Source organism: Cupressus sempervirens, chromosome 2 (assembly GCF_028749045.1).
Source record: "Cupressus sempervirens isolate cs-2001-9-10 chromosome 2, ASM2874904v1, whole genome shotgun sequence".
In the NCBI taxonomy this organism is placed as follows: Eukaryota; Viridiplantae; Streptophyta; class Pinopsida; order Cupressales; family Cupressaceae; genus Cupressus; species Cupressus sempervirens.
Window position 1 is genome coordinate 525094429 of NC_143119.1, and position 22678 is coordinate 525117106.

Below are 22678 nucleotides of genomic sequence, written 5' to 3' on the forward strand. Positions count from 1 at the left end.
TGATGAGTTATAGCTCTTTGGAAAAGAGAGTTGGATTAGCATGTGCATGCACACTATTAGTTTGAAGTGGGGTATTAAAAGAGTTGTCATCGGGCAATGGTTTGGAGCTGGTCCATTGAGGTACACTTTGCTGATTCAGAAAAGCTCCTATTTCTCTCAACCGGTAAATGGATTCACTTAACTTCTTCTTTCTTCCGATCTCTTGGTAGGTTCTTTACCTACCTTTTTAAATATTGTAAATAAGTTTTTGTTGTGCGTAGTGTAGTTGGGATAATGTGCAATCCTCGTGCTTGCTGGTAGTTTAGGTGTTGGTTGTTGGTTTTGTTTGCTGATTTTGCCTTGCTCCCCTCCACCCTCTCTGCAAGCAGCTCCCGATCTTCTTCTTGACTCTATTTGCCCAATGGTCAAGGCACTGTTCTTTTCCCAGAGATTACTGGAGTTCTCTAATTTTGCATCAAAATCAGTCCCACAGTTAGAGCCCTTGTTAGTACCCAATATGGTCACAATTTCAAAGCTTCAAGTTTAGATTTGTTGAACCACTTCGAATTGAAGTTCAAAGCAGTTCAAAGCGGTTCAAAACAATTCACTATGCTCATGCAGGTTCGACGATCTATTCTGAGAGGTTCACATGTATGATTCAGTGGCTTGGTTTAGAAGTTCAAAGTGGTCCAAAGTAATTCAAAGATAAGGTTCAAATGTTGAGTTCGAATGGTTCAAACAGGTTCAACGGGTTCGATTATTCTGGCAGTTTTATATACCTTCACTCAGTCTTCAATAACTTTTGACTCGAATATAATTTTCTTGATTGCTTTGGTCAAGTTGTGCGGAATTAGGATCTCTCCAACATATCCAAAATTCAATAAGATCCAACGATGGGACAATTATTTATGCCTCCCGTACCGAGACCCATTTTTGCTGACAAAATTATTTTGAATCCGACCAGCATCAAGAATATTTTTATATTGGGATAATGTAATCATGTGCCACTTGTCTAAGTCTCATTTAATATGTCAAATTATCCTTATAAGACTTTTTCATTAATGTTTTATAAGGTTATTAAAATATCAATGAGAAAACATAAGAAGAGGAAGATGGATAGTCAAATTCCAAGAATCAGTTATGCAAACTGAAAATACACATCAACTAGCTATTTATGAAGGTATTTTCAAACCACAAAGGGTTCCACTTTCTGCTGGGTTTGTAGACTTTGGGCTACAAAACGAAGGAGTTGGATTGAAAGTTTCATTTGTTGGGAGAGAAAGAGCATAGTTTTGTCTAATTTTCCAAACTATGAGCTGGAAACAGGGGATATTTTGATTTTGAATGTATGCAGGGAGAGGGAATTCAAGTTTCCTTTTCAGTTAGTGATTTAGATGTATGATGTAATGAGAACTTTGTTGTTTCAGCATTTTTAGAGGAGGGAGACTCAGAAGATAATTGCATACCAGAACTTTGAGTCCAGGCAATTTTTCTTTCCACTAAGTGTTATCTTTGTATGACTTTCAGTTTTCTCTAAATGCATTTATGTCATGAATTCCTGAATATACTTGATTTCAAAGTGTTCTAAAAGCTCTATCTCTTTACTTTCTCATATTTCATCCTATTTGTAATGCTGCATGCAAATGAACTTTGTGTCATTTGTTAATGCTTTCTTGTTGTAGTTTAGATTTCCGCACCTACGCTGTATTTACAAGTAGATGTTTGATATCCTTTTATGCTTTCTGGTAAAAGCATTCACATTTGATTCATTGAACATTTCATACGGGGAGTTGTACCTGATAAAATTTAGAGGAAGGTTATTAATCTAATAATAACCTATCCAACTGTTAGTGCTGATTAGTCTTCTCATTTGGGCATTCAGGGTTATATTTGTATATATTTTCTTGGAGGACAATTCGTTCACTAACACTAATTTAAGGTAGTAAGTCAAATTTCTCAATTAAGGTATTCAACTTAGGGTAAGGTGGCCACATGATCCATCATCAAAGAACATGTCATCTTCACATAATGAGTACAAGTGTCAAGTGACACACACAAAATTCACTATACATTACACATGACACGTTCAAAATCTACACACGAAACACATACTACACACATACATCTCACATTTACAAAATAAACAAATCACAACGAGGTTTATGAATCTTATAAGGATTCACCTTGGCAAAGTCATATTTACATGTGTTTATACCTTGTTTCCCCATTATGTTTGCATGGTTCCTTTCGTACATACTAAACTCTAGCATCAATAGTCCAATGAAAAGCCACACATAAAATACATATGAAAATAAAAGTACATGATAACTTTGTTATTCTACAATTCGCACATAACACATTTCATAATCAACTCTCTATTTTCTATCATTTACATATAATCAGTTAATCATTAGCCTTCATGAATTGTACTTTACTAACTTCCTTAACAAGATCACATCAAGCATTAGAATCACATTAAAACTCATTTCTAACATAATAATGAAGTATTTAATAAATATCCATTAATTCATCCACTATGCCAATTATGTCCTAATACATATCATAATGGAAAACCACAACGTAAATATCATTGATTAAGTAGCAAAATTGACTATCTGTCAAGTATCAAAATATATGTCAAAATATCTAGTTTAGGTAACAAAATGGAAATGCAATGTCTATGCTATGATGGGTCGAGGTGAGGCCTCATAGATACTTTATTGTATTTGATATATGAATGTTGACTTGGTATGTGATGTTGGTTTTGAATGAGTGTCTTTTGATTTTAATTATCTTTTCTCAAGGAGTTTGTGTTACCCTTGAAGTAGTTTTGACTATTAGGATTCCTTTCCTAGGAATGTTTTATGATTGATTAGCCATTTGTGGATTGTTCATTGTCTTCCTTGTATGGTGAAAGTGAGAGCCTAATTAGGTGACCACACTGTCGGGAGGTAGCGACTTCTTACCATCTGGGTCCCCCTCAAATTTGTGAATGTTGGATGCTCGTTGGTCCAGTTGTACCTTTTACCATTCTTATTCATATCTAGAAGATTTCTATTCAATTGATGTATATATATGTTAACATGTACCTTGTATTTGGATGTACTTGTATCTATTCTTGCATACCATGTGACATGTGTGGTGGATGTTATTCATTGGATGTATTTTCATTGTATTAGTTGTACTTATGCATTTTCTTATAAGATAATGATCGGTTATTTCTCTATGATCATGAGACATTGTACTTGAGACTTAAACTAATTAATATAAACTTCTTAACACGACTCAACATGAAGGATCCCTTGAGGAATGGAAATTGTATTTGTAGTTGCTTATGTGTACTTGATGTGTATTTGTTTTTTTTTAAATCAATAAATGACCAAAGCCTTGTATTATATTGGTAAAAAAAGTTTACATAGTTCTCTGTTCAAACAAGCACTGGTAGGAAAGAATGAAGTAAGAAAACCTCCAGTCTATCCTGGGATTGAAGTCCAAAATTATACAAATTTAAAAGGGGCATACCCTAGTGAAAATATAAGTTTTTCTTACAAAAAGTTACAAATATGATGAAAAGGGAATAATGTGCCCAAGGAGAGACAAACGAGTCAAAAATCTAGACAAAAGGTTGAGATCTATCCTCCATATGCAAGACAACACATGACAATCTTCTAGAAGTGGGTTAGTAGCTAGAGTTAAGGAACAAAAAAACCAAGGGAGACAAATACGAAACTAATCAACACATAAGGAAAGCTTTGCAACACAGACCCCTTTAAACATGTTTCCCTTTCCTTCCTTTATTGTTTATGCCATATTTCCAAACTCCACATTAATAGTAAGTGCAAAGTATAATTATTAGTTAATTACATAAATTCCAACTATCCAAAAATAAGGTATAAGCAACAATTAATAAGCTTGCTCTATTGTGATGAAAAGTGTTAAATATGACTATCATTATGTTAATAAATGAATCCTTGTCTAGATTCAGCTATATATTCCTCTTAACATTCTAGTCTCTTGTTGATTTATGAGGCTAATTTGATTAGATTATTGAATTAACTTTTAGTGGTGCTTATTTTTCTTTGGTTGCTACTCTATTATTGATATCCCTTAAGATCCTTTGTGATCCCATGCTTAGTTAAAGGTTAAGATTATAGATTATAGAATAAGTTCGAAAGAAAACCCTTATCATGTAGCCAATTAATTAAGGTTTAGGCTAAACCATCTCCGAATAAGTTTAACAACTATATCAAAATTTCTATTTCCTTATATTGTTATTCAAGAGACCTAGTTATAAAAGCTTGTTGAGCCTATGCCAACCTCATAATCATGAAACGATAAGCTTCTGAACCAACCATAATGAAAGACACATTGAGTCATCTACATATGAAAAGAAATGATCTCAGAAAAGAGCAAGAGCTAATATCCATAAATGAAGCAAAGGAAAAGACCACCAAGTGGGGCCAAGCCCAAGAACACCGATGAATCATAGAAAGCAACAATAGGGCAGAGTAAATATATGTAATATATTCATAATATGTTTTATATTCAACAGAAATATATTCAATAACCCATCAAGCACAAAAGGTACCCATAGCAAAGAAGCAATCGATGAACAACCCAAGACAGAATGCTAGAAAGCCTAAATACATAAAATATACTGAGACAAGGCTCCACAGTCCAAACAAAAAGCCCTAGCAAAATATAACCTGAGAAGCATACAGAGAAAAACCACCCAAAAACCCCACCAAAGAGAGGGAGATAGTGTTAGAAATAGGGAATACTAAGGTGGTGGGTGGGGCGGGGGGGTGGTGAAATTCTACAAATTTTTGTCACCAACTAGATATTATTTATTACTTTGAACCATGCATAAGAAAGTAAACAAGTAATGTTGAATAGTAAAAGTAACCACGCATAAAGAGAACTCATAGCACCATATTTTGTTAACTTAGGAAACCCTGGCCAAGGGAAAACCCTGGTGGAGATGATACCCATAAGATGATGTACTAATATAAATGTTTCTTGTTAAAGGATGGGCCTTGTTAGGAGTCTATAAACTCGTTAAGTACATATGAGTCCCTATTAGGATACTTTGAATCCCTTTTAGGAGTTGTGGTAAAATGTGTATAAGAAGAGCTCGCCGCCCAAACGTGCACTTTCAATTACAAGAAGAGCTCCCTGCCCAAACAAGTAATTAAAGTTCCTTGAATATAGAAGTATGGATACTATACCTTATTTCAACTAAACTCTGACCTCGTCTTGATCTCAGATCATAAAATTAGGTTATCAAAATTTGCTTCCACATATGATACAAAACTTCAAAATTCGCTTCTGCATATGATACAAAACTTTGCATTCACAACTTTCACATGCTACTTCACATAATCTCCCAAGATGTCTTTGCATAAATACCATGCCTTTTCAAAAATTGTTTCTAGCTCAGCTAAGACCATAATATACTTTTCTAACTTAAAGTAAACATCTAGGATGTCAACCCTAATTGGTCAAGTAATTATTTTGTAAACAAAATAATTCCTTTACTTTTCATTCCATTGCTTTGTAAATCTTACATAACCCTTTTTCGTACTGTCTGTACTGATGTCCAAGGTTATACACATCATCATCAACATGTATATTATCCCCATATATCTTCTCTCTCAAGAATAACATCATATAAACAAGTCATACATAAAACAATACATTGTTGTAAACCATTTCCATACTTAAACAATTTTATGAGTACCAAAAAGCTAAGTATCTTTATTTTTGAGATTTTCTACAACAAGTACATCATGTGTTTCCATTAATGACAACAATTACATCACTGCATATAGCCAATTGTTAACAATCTCCCCCTTTGGCATTGATGGCAATAAAGTAACGAAAATTGGCTAAGTAAAAAAACCTTATCAAAACTTACAATATTTATCTTCTATTACATATACTTCATATTACAAGTTCTACCCTTTTTGATATGATTACTACATACATAACTTACTACAATTTTCTTCTACAACTTCTCCCCCTTTGATGTTAATGACAAAAGTTAAAATGTCAAAAATTGTTATCTGTTTGTTGTCAAAAAAAACTTTCAAAAATTGCCAAAATTTCTGTCTTGTTGCCTCAAGCTACTATTATCTTCATACAATCATTAGATTTTGCCTTTAGACTATTCATACCTTTCTCCCATGAGTCCTTTGTTGCTTCGACAGTAGTGAGCATTGTACATAAGTCATATGATGCAATCTCAACTGCATTAAGGCCAGAGTAGGTGAAATTGGAATAAGTGTCCTTTGCTTTGACACATTCCTCCAACTATCTCTCAATGACTGATATCTTCAGAGCAATAGACTCTTTGAATTCTGATAGTCTTCTTAGAACTTGCTCCTTTTCAAGTCATTTTTTCCAGATGTCTGTGTAAACACCGACAACTTTTCCTTCAAACTCATCAACTCTGCAAGAGGGTTGCTATATCTGACTAGTTAGAGCTCCCAACTCACTTAGCTTCCCTTGAATCTTGCAATCCAAATATTTGATCAATCTTTATGAGATAAAGTACATTTGATGTATAGTACCTTGCCAACTTGTTGACATCTTTGGATTTCCTTAATACAAGTATCAAGACTCAACAAATCATTCTGAATGTTCTGACAAATAGTGCTAAAAAGATTAGCATCATGTGAAATTTGAGCCTTAGACTCAGCAACATTCAACAAATTTGTAAACTCATCATCAAATGATTTTACAACTACTTGAGCTCTTTGTTCGGGGTCTACTTCTATATGTTTGGTTGTGAGGGTGTTTTGCAATATGTTAGTCACCTCCATTAATGCTTTTTGTAGACTCTTGACTATTCTGTTCTTCTTAATTAACTTATTCAAAGATGAGATCACGGTAGATTGACTATCATCATCACCTGTAAGGTTAACAAGAGATATAGGAGTGGATGAGCTAGATGCTTTCACCTCATCTTCCTCTTGTTTCTTATGTGTTGCCTTCTTTGATTTTATCTCTTCTTCCTCCTTCTCCTCTCTTTCTTTTATTTCTTTTCTTCTTCCAATTTATTTTATTTTTCTTCTTTTCTCCTCTTTTCTTCTTCTTTTTGCTTCTTCTCCTCTTCAAGGAATTTCAGCTCAGTTTCTTCAATCTTCTTGTTTTCTTCTTCTAACTGTCTTTTCTCTTCTTCAATGAGTCTCAATTGATCTTGACTACCTTTGGAATGGGGCTTAGGTTGATTAAAGCTTTCAAAAGGATTCTCATCAATGTTAACAGTAACATTAGTTTGATTCAATCTGCATGGTGTCACGACTTACTAACACTTCTGAAGTTTTCTTTGTATTGGTAGGAGCTGTCTCTACCTCAATCATCATTTTATTGATAGTTGCAACAATTTCACTTCTAATTGTATTCTTGTCCCACCCATAAATAGAATTGGCCTCATTTTGTTCCATAGATAGGGTGCTAGTTTACCCATCAGTTTCTTTATTTCTTCTTCATCTTTAGTCTTGCACATAGTTCTTATCATCAATTTTCAAAGTTCCATATCTTCTTCCCGAACTAGTGCCTTCTTTGCTATAAGTTTGTCATATACTTTCTGATTGACAAGACCTTTACTGTCTTTGAATTTCAAATTGTTTCTTATCATATATCTCATAGTATAGATATCAATCTGTTCCTTCTCAATATCATTGTAAAAATCATAAAACTTATTCATTTGCACAAAATTCCCTTCATAAACAATAGTCATGTTAATCTTTTCAATCTTAGGCTTCCAAGGTTGCCTTGTTTTACCCACTGATTGCTTAGAAACAATGAACTTTTCTAGCTTTTTAACTTCTTGTTCCTCATCATCTTCCTCATCGGAGTCTTCAATTTTCAACAATGTTTGCTTCCTTTTCTCAAGTCCAATAGCTAGTTGCTTAACTCTCTTTAATTTATGACTCTCAACTTGTACTAACCTTTCAGACTTCCTTTTAGGTTCACTAGGTTGCTCAGCTAATACAATGGCATCTGGAATACTTTGCTCTGTAGGAGCTTCTACAATGGATATAGTGGATGCTTGGCCAACTAATAGAGGTGTTACATACATCACACCTTGTTCACTAGTTTGTTTCAGTTTGAAGATTTTTTTGTCTAACTCCCTGTGATTCTTCTTCTGACATACTGGCCTCAAATAGTGCTTTTTTCATTATAGTTGCAACCTTCTTATGAGATGCTTTCTCTAGTGATGCTTGGTAAGCTGACTGAGTTATCTCCTCATACGTTCCAAATCAGTTTAATGCTTGATCTATTTTGGATTTCAACATTAAATCAATGTAACCAATAGCTACATCATCACTTATGAAGAAATGTATCCTTGGTTCTATTGCTTCAATATAAGTTAGGTCTATATCCGCCATAAAACATATATCATTCTTAAATTTGTCAACAATTGTTGGTACAATTCTAAATCTTTGTTTCATATCATTACAAAATGTTCTTATGATTAAGTTACCACTATCCAAGATTTTCTTTGCATGATACCTTTTGCATACATCTATTATCTTATCCATAGTGCATCTTTCACTACTCATAATATTTGTTACTGATAAAAATAGAAATCTCTTAAGTACATGAAATAAAATATGATTAACTAGAGACTGAAATATGAATACACCATTCTCAGTTCTCTTAATCTTCTCCAACTTCTCAAGGAGTTGTACTCTCAAAATCTCACTCAAATTCACTTGTTCTTTCTCAACACAAATCTTGTAGGCTACATAGATAAAGCTTGCTAACAACTCATCGCTCTTAGAACTTGCATAAATAGAATATGCAATGATTCTGCTCAAGAATCTCACATCATTTTGTCTGATGGTGTTGATCACCATTGCCTTACCATTATAAACTACCTTAGTATAAATTTCAACCTTTTTCTTAACTAATTTCTCACCAATAGGTACAATGCCTTGTTTGCTAAGACCAATAACCTCATGAATAAGGTCTACTGAAATGTCAACAACATTGTCACCCGTACAAAACTTCCCATTATGAATTCTGCTTAATATGATTAGAGTCCACTCTTCAGTATCAAGTTCATAGCAAAAGTAAAATCTAACTAAGTCTAAATTCTTTAGATGCTCATATCCAAACTTTATAGTCATATCATGATTGAAAACAATTTCCATATCTTTTTTCATGAATTATCCTCCAATATTTTCAAATTTACTAGACAAATAACTTCCTACATCTTCCAAATATACTATGTTGTTCAAAGTAATAGATAAAGCTGAATTAGGGTTTCCCTCAAAGAGTTTCATAAGAACAACCTTCAATTTGGGTCTCTCAATGTTCTCAACATTCTGAACTACTGACATGTCCATGATTACACCAAATAGAATTTTATTGAAGATTTTTTGTGTAAAAATGATAAAATACCTTTTTTTGAAGTAGGTTTTTGCTTGAAATCACTTTTGAGTACTCTAAGCTTCTGAGATAATCACAATGTGGAAATAATCAAGTTCGTACTCTCTTTGTTCAGCTAGAACTTGCATTAATTATGTACTTGGCCAAATCGAAAAAAATGATTTGTTTTGCTTAGAAATCAAATATCTGCTCAAGATCATATGTTCGATCTTTAGATTCTATCTGAGGTTAATCATAGCTTCCTTTCATCATGACAATGCTCCATAAGACTTCGCTCCATGATTATTGCCATGAAAACATACATTTCATCTTCTGTCATAGAATAAACTTTCTCTACTATAATAGTAACTCTTATTTCCTTCGTAACTTGTTTCGATAAGCTCCAAATTGCAAGCAAGCTTAGCTAAAATCTCAACTATTCTAGATACATCTTTTCTCAACCTCCCTACTCATAGCTTGATCTCTAAGTAAAGTTTCAAATTCTAGTGTTGTGAACAGGCTTAATTCAACTTGGTTGAATCAAACTCAATTCCTGACTTCAATCACTGTCTCTGTATCATCTAATTTTTCCTCAAAAATATTTAATCCCTTTGTAAATGCCTCATCAAGTTCTTCTCGAAGTTCACTAACTACATTTGTTTGATCTTCACTATCTTTCTTAGTTTTGGAGTTACTTTCATGATTTCTTTTTATCATTTTCGAAGTTTCTTCCATTATTGCTTTTGTTCCCAAAGTTTCTTTCATGATTCCTTCTGTCATTTCCAAAGTTTCTTCCATTGTTGCTTCTATCCATCCTGTAGTACTTTGATGTATGTCCAAAGTTGTTGCATAACTGACATATTGGGGTTCTGCTTCTGGGATTATGTTTATTAATAGGTTCTTGACAATTTTGGGCTATGTGTCCAAAGTTGTTACACTTATAACACATGATCTGCTTTCTTTCATTAAAAGGTCTTCTTTCTCTTGATGTCCTCTCATTAGATCTTCTTCTATTTGCCAGGTTAGTGTTTCTAGACATTCTGCTATTTCTTTTATCATTATCATATTTAGGCTTCTTATAATCAATTGCTTTATGACCCATACCATGACAATTATGACAATAAAAATTTGTAACATGGTTAAATGACTTATTTTTACAATTTCTTTTCATATGACCTATCTCATTACATGAAAAACACTTACCTCTAAATTCATACCTGGTTTCCTTAAGAGATTCCACTAGCTTAGGTTCATCCAATTTCTCAATTTCCTTCTTTGGTCCAACTTTAGATTTATCAGAAGATTGACTAGATTCAACCTTATCATCAGATTTATCTTTTTCTTTTAGATATAATCCACTTTCATGTTTCTTTGCAGACATATTAAATAGGTAACCGAGACTAGTCTTATCATAGGTAGGTCTTTGTATTGACATATATTCATCAAGCTTTTCTCTGCTAGAATAAAGCTTTTCAAGTTGTGTCTTGCACTGAGTTAGTTCGCCTTTCACAATAGTGTTGTACTTATGAAGTTCTTCACGATCTTCTTTTAATGTTTCAAATTTAGATGTCCTCTTTGCTAGATTTGCTCTAAGATCTGAATTTTTAGTCTTCAAATCAGATTCAACTTTGCTAGGATCATTCCTCAAACTCAACTTTAGATTGGTAATCTTCAATTCATGCTTCGAGATCTTGTATTCTATCTTCAATTTTGAATAATCATCATCACTAGCTTCAAATTTGGTAGATTCAGGCTTTGATTTGAGATGTTCAATCTTGTCCTTTTGTTGTCCAATGTATACTTCGAAGTCTTCATATCTATCTTTCAGCTTATCTCTTTCTTTAGTAAGGAGATTAGTTTGTTCAAGTGCCTCTTCAAGGTTCTTCATCAACTATTCCATATCCATAGGGATCTTACTCAAGCTGTTAAGCTTCTTCTGATTAATTGTGCTTGATACCAATTGTTAGAAATAGGGAATACTAAGAGGGGGTGAATTAGTATTCTACAAACTTTTCTCGCCAATTGGATATTATTTATTACTTTGAACCATTCATAAGAAATTAAACGAGTAATGTTGAACAGTAAAAGTAACCATGCATAGAGAGAACTCATAACACCATATTTTGTTAACTAGGGAAACTTTGGCCAAAAAACCCCGATGGGATGATACCCACAAGATGATGTACTAATATAAATGTTCCTTGTTAGAGGATGGACCCTGTTAGAAGTTTATAAACTCTTTTAGTACATACAAGTCCTTGTTAGGAGACTTTGAATCCCTGTTAGGAGATTCCAACCCTGGTAGGAGTTGTGGTACAATGTGTACAAGAAGAGCTCACTGCCCAAACATGTACTTTCAATTACAAGAAGAGCTCATTGCCCAAACAAGTAATTAAAGTTCCTTTAATACAAAAGTATGGATGTTGTACTTTCTTCAGCTAAACTTTGACCTCACCTCAATCTCAGATTACAAAATTAGGTTATCAAAATTTGTTGCTGCATATGATACAAAGCTTCACATTCACAACTTTCGCAGATTACTTCACATAATCTCGCAAGATATATTTTGCACAAATACCATGCCTTTTTACAAATTGCTGCTAGGTTGGCTAAGATCACAATATACTTTTCCAGTATAGAGTAAACATCTAGGATGTCAGTCCTAATTGGTCAAGTAATTATTTTGTAAACAAAATAATTCCTTTACCTTTCATTCCATTATTATGTAAATCTTACATAACTCTTTTCTGTACTATTCGTACTGATGTCCGAGGTTATACACATCATCATCAACATGTATACTATCCCCATATATCTTCTCTCTCAAGAATAACATCATATAAACAAGTTATACATAAAACAATACACTGTTGTAAACCATTTCCATACTTAGACAATTTTCTGAGTACCAAAAAGCTAAGTATTTTATTTTTGAGGTTTTCTACAACAAGTACATAATGTGTTGCTATTAACGACAACAATTACATCACTATATATAGCCAATTGTCAACAGATAGAACCACCACAGTCGCAAGGGCAACACATGTGTATGTGTATATTGCTTCCACATTACAATTTGATATTGTTTAAACTTAAAAAAGAAAGTTTAGTAAACATTGAATCATGTTAGGTTATTTATCTTGGGTTCTCAAGCGGGGCGTTACAAGTCCAAGGTGGACAAAGATTGGTTTAAGAAACTATTATATAACCTTTAAGAGCCCTAAATGATATCCAAGTAAGGGATTATAATGCATGCGAGCTAAATCTTACGTAGGTGAGCTCATCATTTCCACATACACAAATACAAGTCGATAGTTTGTAATGCTCCACATTGACCTACACATTTGCATATTCATGGATGAAATGCACCACATAGATGTCTCAGTAGTATACACATGTCTTAAGCCATCTAAGCCATGGAGATAGGATTGTAACATAGTAGGTGATTAGTTGGATAGTGCAATGAATGACAAGGATAATGTGGAATTTGAATCTTGGTCTAAGACAAGTGTAATACAAGATGGTTATTTACACAAAGGTGTAAATTTTAAGCCAATACAAGCAGGGGACGAGCAAGTTTGATATTTGAACTCTACTGGCTTCAAAAAATCTTGCTATAAATATGATACTTTCTTCCCCTCCCTATTCACTTTTGGAATCATCTAACCGTAGATATAGAATTTTAAAAAGCTTAAATTATTTAGGTGGGATTTATGTTCATATTAATATCATAGGTTCATATTACTATCCATTTTATTTTATGTAATTGTAGCTTTGTTTGACTAGTATTAAAACCTTAATCTTTCAAATATAAGACATTCAAAGGCTTCCTATAATATTATCTCATTGCATTCACCCAAACCTAAGAACATGACCAACAACATGGAATAAATAGTTTTAGATTTTATTATCCATGTCAAATTACATAACGATACATTAGTGTAATAATGTGATTTTGCTAAACTTTTAGTTGAATTGATTAAAATGACAATAGTACATTGTATGATAGATGTTGCAACTTTTTATTATAAATAATGTACATATGAGTTTTTTTTTTGGATCGATAAGAGGCCGAAGTTCACGTACCGGGATATTAATGTTGAAATGTTTTTTTATTAATTATAAATATATATCCTTACACGTGCCATTAATTTACACAAATTAATCTAATTTATAGACTAATTATCACTTTGTCATATATAAGTTTATTTACATCTTCCTTACGTTGACCTATCAACTTTTTCTTGCATCCACAGCAAGTGCTAGTATATATGCTTAGTTGATAGATGTAAGAATATGAACCAACATTGTGCCCTTTTACATTTAACATGCTAACACATCATATAATAGAGGGAAACAACTAGACTAGATAAAGCTACTCACCCGAATCCATAGCAATATCACAAACTTGACTTATTTCAAAAACTATTGTCTACTTATTACCTATACTTAATTCAAATTATGAACTATAAAATTAGTTTAAAGATGCATCAAAATGAATCAAGGTTATGTCCTTTTACATTTCAAAGTTTGACGCATTATAAAATAGAGGGAAACAACATAGACTTGATAAAACTACTCACTCAAATCCATAACAACATCACAATTTAATTTACTCCATAAACTATCTCCTACTAATAACATAATTTAGAATTATCAATAATATAAATGATAAAAGTCAAGATTAACTAGGCATCTAGACTTAATTAGTCGATAGGCTTTTTTGTCGGGGGCACAACACACCTTGTCTCATGTAATTGACAATTGGTTTTCAAAATTGGTTACTCATTATTTCTGATCCATTGGCAATTGAAAATGGATGAGGCAATGAGGTAGCATAAACAATTCACAACAAAAACAAAGCATGACAAGGATTATGAATGGTATCTTTGACCCTTCTAATCATGACATTAATGAGGCAAAATAGAGAAAACAAATATTAAAAAGATTAAAAATCTAAGAAAGAAAGAAATTAGTGTTATAAACATGGGCACAAATCCATTTGAACACCAAAATTAACAACTAATGATTGAATTAGATCAAAGACACTTAATAGTAAGAATAAAACTAGTGAAAATTATTAGTGGCAAAAAGTTAATTAACAACATTAATATCAAGCCGTAGAATTTTTTTAAGAACAAATTACTCTTGAAAGTTCCAAGAGACATGCATCATAAATCCATGGTGTTGTGTGAGAATGCGTTTATCAATAATAAAAATACAACTATAAATCCATTTGAACACTATAATTAATGATTCTACTTGAACTAGACACACTTAACAATTAGAATAAAGCAAATGTAAGATTATTAATTACAACTTTAACTCTTATAATCATGACATTAATAACAAGGTAGAGAATACAAATACTAGAACAAAATACTTAGAAAGTTCCACAAGATGTGCACTATAAGTGCAATTCTAAAATTGCCATCCAACACAAAGTTTTGGGTAATGTTGCCATATTGGAGAGTACAAAATTTTGAGGCTATCTGAATTTGCATGGAAAAGTATTCAGTCCAAATTTAAAAACTATCTAATATTTTTATATGTTATAACTAACATTCATTTTAAAGAAGCCAATATTGCTGTCAAGAGTACTATGAAGACTTGAGAACAAGTACTTACTAAATAAAAAATAAGTATTTGAAACTTTCGAAGATAAATCTTATTTTATGTTAAAAATCTTAAGTTAAAGAAAATAATATCAATCAAGAAAAGTTATAAACATGTTGAAATTGTTTTGTTATTTAGATTAACATCTATTTCTTATAGATTGGATACATTAAATAGTTTACCAAAAAATATTTGCATATATCACTAAGTCGTCCACATTGCACCTCGTCTTCTACAAGCACTAGTTGGACACCAAAAGTGAAACGCAAATAAAAGAAAGAATAAGAATAGAAACTATGGCCGGGGCAGCTAGAGTCGTTAGGTTAAAATCACGAAATTAAATAGAACATGAGAAAGCTATAGAAAGGCATCTCGGGGGCTAGGGTTTTTAAATCGTTTGCGAAGCTTATATATTCTAGCCAAAACCGACTGTTCTTCCCCTCTTAAGTCATATTATTAACACAATTTGGTTGCCCTACGGATGTTCTAAGGGTTTCGGCGTAGTTTCAGGTAAGAAAATTTTGATATATTTTTTTCCGAGAAGACGCAGGTCTAAGGTCAAAGGCTTAGCATTTCGTGATTTAATTTGCCTTAATGTACACATATCTTAAGTTTCTGCAATCTGTAAGATTATTAGCTTAAACATCATTTTATCAAGGGTTTTGGAGTTCGTGGCTCCTAGATAGGTTTTGCGACCACGCACTGCTCTTTCCTTGTATTCAAGCGTTTACAGCATGATTTGTTTTTCCTTCTTAAGACCAGGGGGATTTTTTAGGAGGGTTTGGTCGTATATTAATGTTTTTGTCGCATCATTCTATTTATTGCTTTTTGTATTCGACTTCGTTGTACGGCAAAACTTACAGGTTTTATGTTGGCCTGTTCTTTAAAACCCGTTTTATATTTTGTGGCAGAGTAGGATTGGAATATAATTCAAGCAAGAACAATGGGGGACTATTGGAGAGATGCTCGGCCGTTAGGGGCACCCGCCTCTGCCAAGCGTGCTCGTGGTAAGTTAATTTAGATCTATTATGTTAGTTTTGGATTTGTACTTGTGAAATTTATGTTGTGCTGGGTTCATCTTTGTTTTTTAAAATAGTTCAGTGCAACTTATCAAATGAAAGTCAATATTTACTGTTTCCATGGAATGGTTTCGAGTTCGAGTCCGAGTTCGACGACTATGAAATTCGGATGAAGTTCGACAAGTCAAAAAAATCCAAAAAAATTCGAAATTAAATTTGCCTAATGTAATCTAAAAGAAAATATAAATATATGCTTTTATTATTAAATATTTTAATAATTGACAAAATAATATAAAAAATATAAGTATAGACATGTTTAGTTATAAATATATGATATTTATGATTATATAATATAGAAAATATTAACATGTTTTAATATTTAATAAATAATATAAAATTACTAACAATAATATCTTAATAAGATTAAAAAAAATTCAATAATAAAAAATTATAACTATTAACTAAATTCAAAGTTAAATAATCTCCAAACATTAAACATACTATAGTAAAAATTTAAAACTATTACCCCAAACCTATAATTAAATAATCTCCTAACGTTAAAAAATAATATTCATGCCCAAACTGCGAATGAAGAGGAATGGATGCGAATGCGAATGCGCAGGTCCGCCATTGTCGATGGAGGAACGAAATAAGACAAGTTTCATAAAGGAACGATTTTTCAGGGCGTTGAAAAGCCTTGATTCTCCATCTTGTTCGTTGTAGGGCAGACAAAAAGCTGAGGTTTGTATCCCACGACCTGCACAAACGATTTGTATCCTACGACTTGCGACCTGCACAAACGATTTCTATCCCATGACCTGTGATCTACAATAGAAACGATGACCTGCAAGCTACCGTAGAAATAATGACCTGCAACCAAAACGAATTTGAGCTGAATTTATACGAATTTTTAATTTATTTTTTAGGTTCGCCAAATTTCGAACTTGGAGCCAAAAATTTGGCGAACCTTGTGACATAGGTTTATGTATTACCTTTGCTTTTATGTAGTTTGTACTGCAGCCTTGAATAACTAATACTATTTTTTTGGAAATGACATATTTTCTGAATGCGGTATTTCATGTTTCTATGCAATAAGCAATATGTTATTTATTTTGATTGTATGTTTTTGGACTGTGGTTTACCTTTCCATATGAGGAGTGAGACTGAGTCCTTCAAGTCATGCTACTCACTAGGATTTTACCTTGGATCCCCTAATTGGGGATTGCATGTTGTCTATGGTGGGTCATGGTCTTTGGCATTGCAAATTGCTTATTGTGCATCACAAAGATCAAGGTGAGTTTCTTGTTGTACACCACAGAACCTAGTGTGGCACATTGCAGCATAGTGGTCAAAGACATGAAGGTTTTGCACTTATTGATGATTCATTGTAGTTTGTCTAACTTGCATTTTATGTTTTGTAGCACAGAGCAATGGCTAGAATCAATTAATATGGATGATGGTTTACTCTTAAGGGTTTTTGTTGGTCTATGATCTTTCGATTGTATTGTTAGACATGCCATCTTTTTTTTCCCATACTTCTTAGTTGTAAAGAGGTTTTATGCTGTGTTCCTTATATCTTTTTGTAGTTACAAAAGTGTTAATTGTATCGCTGATGTAAGGGCTGAGATCTACTAGGTCCTAAAACCTATTCTCCACAATCTTTGGGGATGTCATCAAGAAGGTATAATACATTACAAGACGTAAGTGATAAGATGGTTGATTATTAACAAAAGATGAGTTTTTCTTATAGAGATAACAATTGAGATGTTTCTAAACGGGAAATTACAAATAATAGAAAGAAATTATTATACAAGATATTTACAATTTCTAGAAGTAACCATTAAATTAGAATAAATTAGTAGATATATCAAGTTGTCCACTAGTTGTATGAATGTGGATTCATTCTCAACAAGAGAATCAAATTTGGTTGAAAATCTTGCATTGTGAATTTGTTTAGCATAGCTTGACCAAAGACTAATAGAGATTTTGGTTTGATTTCTTGAATCAATATTTTGAAACTCATTGTGATAATCAAATCATAAATTTAAATGAATAGAATGATGACATCGCTGCTAGTAGTCTTGATATACACATTTGAGTTAGAACTCTAGAAACCTTGATCTAGGCGATGCTTATCAATTTTCATGTGCCATGCTTGAGGAGTTTGTTTGAGAACATAGAGTGCTTTCACTAGTTTCACTACTTGGTGTTCATTATTGACAACCTCTTATGTACACTAGGGGGCTATGCCATGTACACTTCTTGTGATTCACCATTTAGGAATGCACTCTTGACGCCCATTTGTTTGACCTCTCAATCCCACCGAGCTTTCATGACAAGGACTAACCTTATGGTGCTCATCTTTGCATTGGGAGCAAAGGTCTCGTCATATTCCATACATTCATATTAAGAAGCCAAGTCTGAATTTGTAAGAACACATTTAGATTTGACTTGATCATTGGAAGTGAGGAATATAACGGAAAGGTGTGATATTACATAACGTCTTACTTGGCCTAACAACAAACTAAATCATAATAATCATAGATGATAACACATCTCATACAATAAGGATACAATTGTATTTTGTTAATGAAAAGATGCGATAAGCTTGTAAGAGATGTCTCTCTTACCAAAGGACAGCTCTTTGAAATTAAAAGATATAAATTGATGGGTCTTTGTTTAAGGAAAGAGGAGCAAGCAATGAGATATATAAAAAGAGAAATAAGGAGGAATAGAATGTTTTTTGTAGTTTTGATAGGCTGAATATTGTAAATGAAGCATAGACTATTTGTACTCATTTTAAAAATTTAATGCAAGAGCCCTAGTTTATTTATTCATCTTGAAAATTGAAGTTCAAATATTTTGTTTAGATTTGTCCCCAATGATTATTGAATTTAAAATCAATTGCTACTAATGATGAAGAAATTGATTCGAGTGCAAGTCTTTAATCATCAAAATTTGCATATGAAATATTGTTTGTGAATTTTGTCTAATTGGTTTCCCAAAGAAATTTAATTCAATTAAGACTAGGGTTTGTTTTGCCAATTGAAGCTTCAGTCTATAAAGTAGTGGATGGTATAGCACCATCCCTTAGGGTTGTATATAAGGATCTAGAGGAAGTTTGACTCTGTTTACCCAAGGTTGGATAAGGTACTAGTCTTCAGTTTATTTTTTGAAAGTGGGTTGATGTCCGAGGTCTTGAAGTTCAATATTTTGCCTTATCCATAACTCATAAGCACTATTGCCTTCAATCAAACATATTCATTTCACAATTAAATATCCCAAAATATTCATATAACTTTTATTTTGATCAAGTTTAAGGATTTTGCTAATTTAAGAACTCAATGTTTAAATTCGCTATAAAAAAGCTTCAAACCAAGTTATATCAGGGTTTAAGGTGACGGTGTACCCGCTTAGGTTTAACAAAGGTTAAAGTGCAAGGGAATTGAATTAGGAGGTTATTCTTGTTCAATGGTTAGAACTGATTGAGTAATCCTATGAGAGAATTGGAAAAGCTCTTGGATTTCCAATCTATGGTTTTGGGAACCAACATATTGGCTACTCTATTGGAGAGAGTTGATCACAATATATTTTGTGAAGTTACCCAAAATTTCAAATTTTGTAGATCACAATTAGAAAGCAATTGTATCAATTTGTTTATAAATGTACTCAGTTGGAAGCAGGTGCCTAGAAGATCAACACAATCACTATATTCCTTGAGAAGTGTATCTGATTTATGAAAAAAGGGACATTTTTATTGCAAAATGTTCCTACCAAGGAAAATAAGACAATGTGTTCCGAGTGAAATTAGATCGATAGATTGGTAAGTAGGAGATAATTTCCACAACAATTCAAATTGTGATATTGCTATTAGGATTTAATTATGTGATTTTGAGTCAAACTCATTGACCCATGTTTCATGAGTAGTGATTCAACATGAATCCATCTCTCATGAGAAGAAATGGAACACTTAGCACTCATTGAATCTAGGTGATGCTCACAGGGGTGAAACACTAGGACTTCTTGGGAGGTCACCCATCCTAGTACTACTCTAGTTTGAGCGCACTTAACTACGGAGTTTCCTCCATTGTTAAACCCAAAGCTTGCAACCCCATTTGTGAAACCTTCACCAAGTGTTGTGCCTTATGAACTATTCATTAGAAAACCCCTTAAGCTCATCGATTGATAAGTAGGAGATAATTTCCACGACAAGTCAAATTGTGATATTGCTATTAGGTGTAACTGTGTGATTTTGATTCAAACTCAATGACCCATGTTTAATGAGTAGTAATTCAACATGAATCCATCTCTCATGAGAAGAAATGGAACAATTAGCACCCATTGGATCTAGGTGATGCTCATAGGGGTGAAGCACTGGGACTTCCCGGGAGGTCACACATTCCAGTACTACTCCAGCTTGAGTGCGCTTATCTATGGAGTTTCCTCCATTGTTAAACCCAAAGCTTGCAACCCCATATGCAAAACCTTCACCAATTGTTGTGCCTTATGAACCATTCATTAGAAAGCAACGTAAGCTCATCAATTGATAAGTAGGAGATAATTTCCACAGCAAGTCAAATTGTGATATTGCTATCAGGATTTAGAATTTCCACAGCAAGTCAAATTGTGATATTGCTATCAGGATTTAACTGTATGATTTATCAGGATTTAACTGTTAAATCCTGATAGTAATTTCACAATAGATCATTAGATGTTAGAGGGTTTCAATGTAGCCCTAGTTGTTATAATTGAGACTCGCATATTGCCCCCAAATTCTATGGAGAAGGTGGTGAATCTGCTCTCAACCATTTGGATGCCTTCTATAGGTTCATACATGTATACAAGGTAGATTTGTAAAGTCATGCAATTCTTTGTTAGAACCTTGAAGGATTTTTGCGGGGGAGGCATATGACTTATTGCACACAAAGTATTTCATCATGGGGGAATTTGGAGCAGTGGTTCCTTGCTACATTTCATGATGCAAATCAAGAAGTAGAGGACATGTATGAAGACCAGAACAACATGATGGAAGACCCTAACATGTCTTTATTTGATGCCCTTTTCAGTTTGGAGAGATTTAAAGAGGAGACTTCTATACAATATTCACGAGGAAATATGTATTAGAGGATACCTCCAGACGATATGCTTTTACTAAAAGAATTCATAAGAAATGTCAATGAATTGAGGATCTTAGATGAGCTTAGCTTGGATATGTTGCTCAAGATTATGAAGTAGAATATAAATCTAACAGTCTTTATGCAAAAGATAGTGAATGCAATATTGAAGATGTATATGAGTTAAGTGATGTTTTAGATGTAGGAGAAGTTCTAGATTAGATGGAGAAAGAGCCTATTAATGGTGAAATTTGCATGACAACAACAGACACCAATGATTAGGGGGAAGATGAACTTCTTAGTGTATAAGAAATCTCTTAGTTATTGGAGATTGAATATCAAAAGTGCATTGGAAAACATGGTCAACACTTTATCTTGTCTTGAAGGCATTAAACACATTAATTATTCAATGCATGTTCAATGAAGTTTTGATGAAGTCTTAGATCAATGCCAGACATGTTCAATGAAGTTTTGATGAAGTCTTAGATCAATGCCAGAAAGATGAAACATTTGAAGAGGATTATCTATTTAAACAAGTCCAACAACATGAAAATAGCTTCTCGGAATGTGAGCCATGTCTTATAGATAAAACATGGATGTACACAATGATAGAAATATTAGGCCCTATGAGAGATGACCATATACATCATGATGAACACAATAAAGAGATGAAACATGAGGATACTTTGGAAAATAATAAAACTCACAACATGTGTGGAGGAAATTTTTTTAGAAGAGCTATCTTTCAATCCATGCTATGATCATGAATTACATTTAAAGTATGAAGATAAGAATAAATTAGACATGCACAATTAGGAAAACAAGGAAGAAAATATTCTTTAGTAGTGAAGTGATATGTAACAAGTCCTTAAGCAAAGATGATAAACTAAATTGAATATCAAGGTTGCATGGGTGCGTGGGAACGAGAACGGGTATGGGTACGGGTACGGGTACAGGTACATGTATTTTTCAAAACAGGGGATGGGGTTACGTTTGTATGTCTAATTTTTTATATATATAATTAATTATCTTATAGAAAATTTGAAAATCAAAATATTAGTCATGAGTCATGACATTGAGCATCCAAAACAAGAAATCCAAAAATGTTTAAACTTTTAAATTTATAATATATACTACTGATGAATGTTTAAACTTTAGAGTTTAGATACTTAACAGAGAAGACAAACTTTAAATATGAACAATAACTTCATAAATCATATAGATAGGACATATTGATATTAGAAATGATAAACTTCTAGTTTAAACTTAAAAGTTTAAACAGTGAAAATCCGAAAAACTTTATAGATTATAATCTACTGTTAATCAATATTGTACCAAAGTTTCAAACTGATTACATATCGAAATAAGCTTGATAAATAGCAAGCTGATATGCAAACAAAAAACTAAAACAAAAATCAGACATCTTAATCTATTTTCTAGTCTTCTATGCCTTCATCATCCATATCAAGGTCCTCAGTTTTGATGCTGTCCAAATAGTCATCACTCTCGAGTTCAGGTTCCTCTGTTGGTAGAGTAACAATAGGCAAGTCAATAAGGCCATCTACTTCA

The 22678-nt window shown here is 32.9% G+C and overlaps 1 protein-coding gene across 16 annotated transcripts in view; it reads left to right on the forward strand.

Moving 5' to 3' along the window:
- Window positions 1-15416: 15416 nt before the first annotated feature.
- LOC149573265 (RNA-binding protein 2-like) overlaps window positions 15417-22678 on the forward strand; it is a 45621-nt gene continuing 38359 nt past the window's right edge. For 9 of the 16 annotated variants that reach the window (XM_089814464.1, XM_089814478.1, XM_089814466.1 and 6 more), the window contains exons 1-2: window positions 15417-15486; window positions 15888-15983. In XM_089814464.1, coding sequence (XP_089670590.1) covers window positions 15920-15983 — 64 coding nt within the window. In that variant the 5' untranslated portion in view covers window positions 15417-15486; window positions 15888-15919. The remainder of the gene's footprint in view (window positions 15487-15887; window positions 15984-22678) is intronic. The other 7 variants (XM_089814465.1, XM_089814467.1, XM_089814473.1 and 4 more) reach the window with 1 other exon arrangement.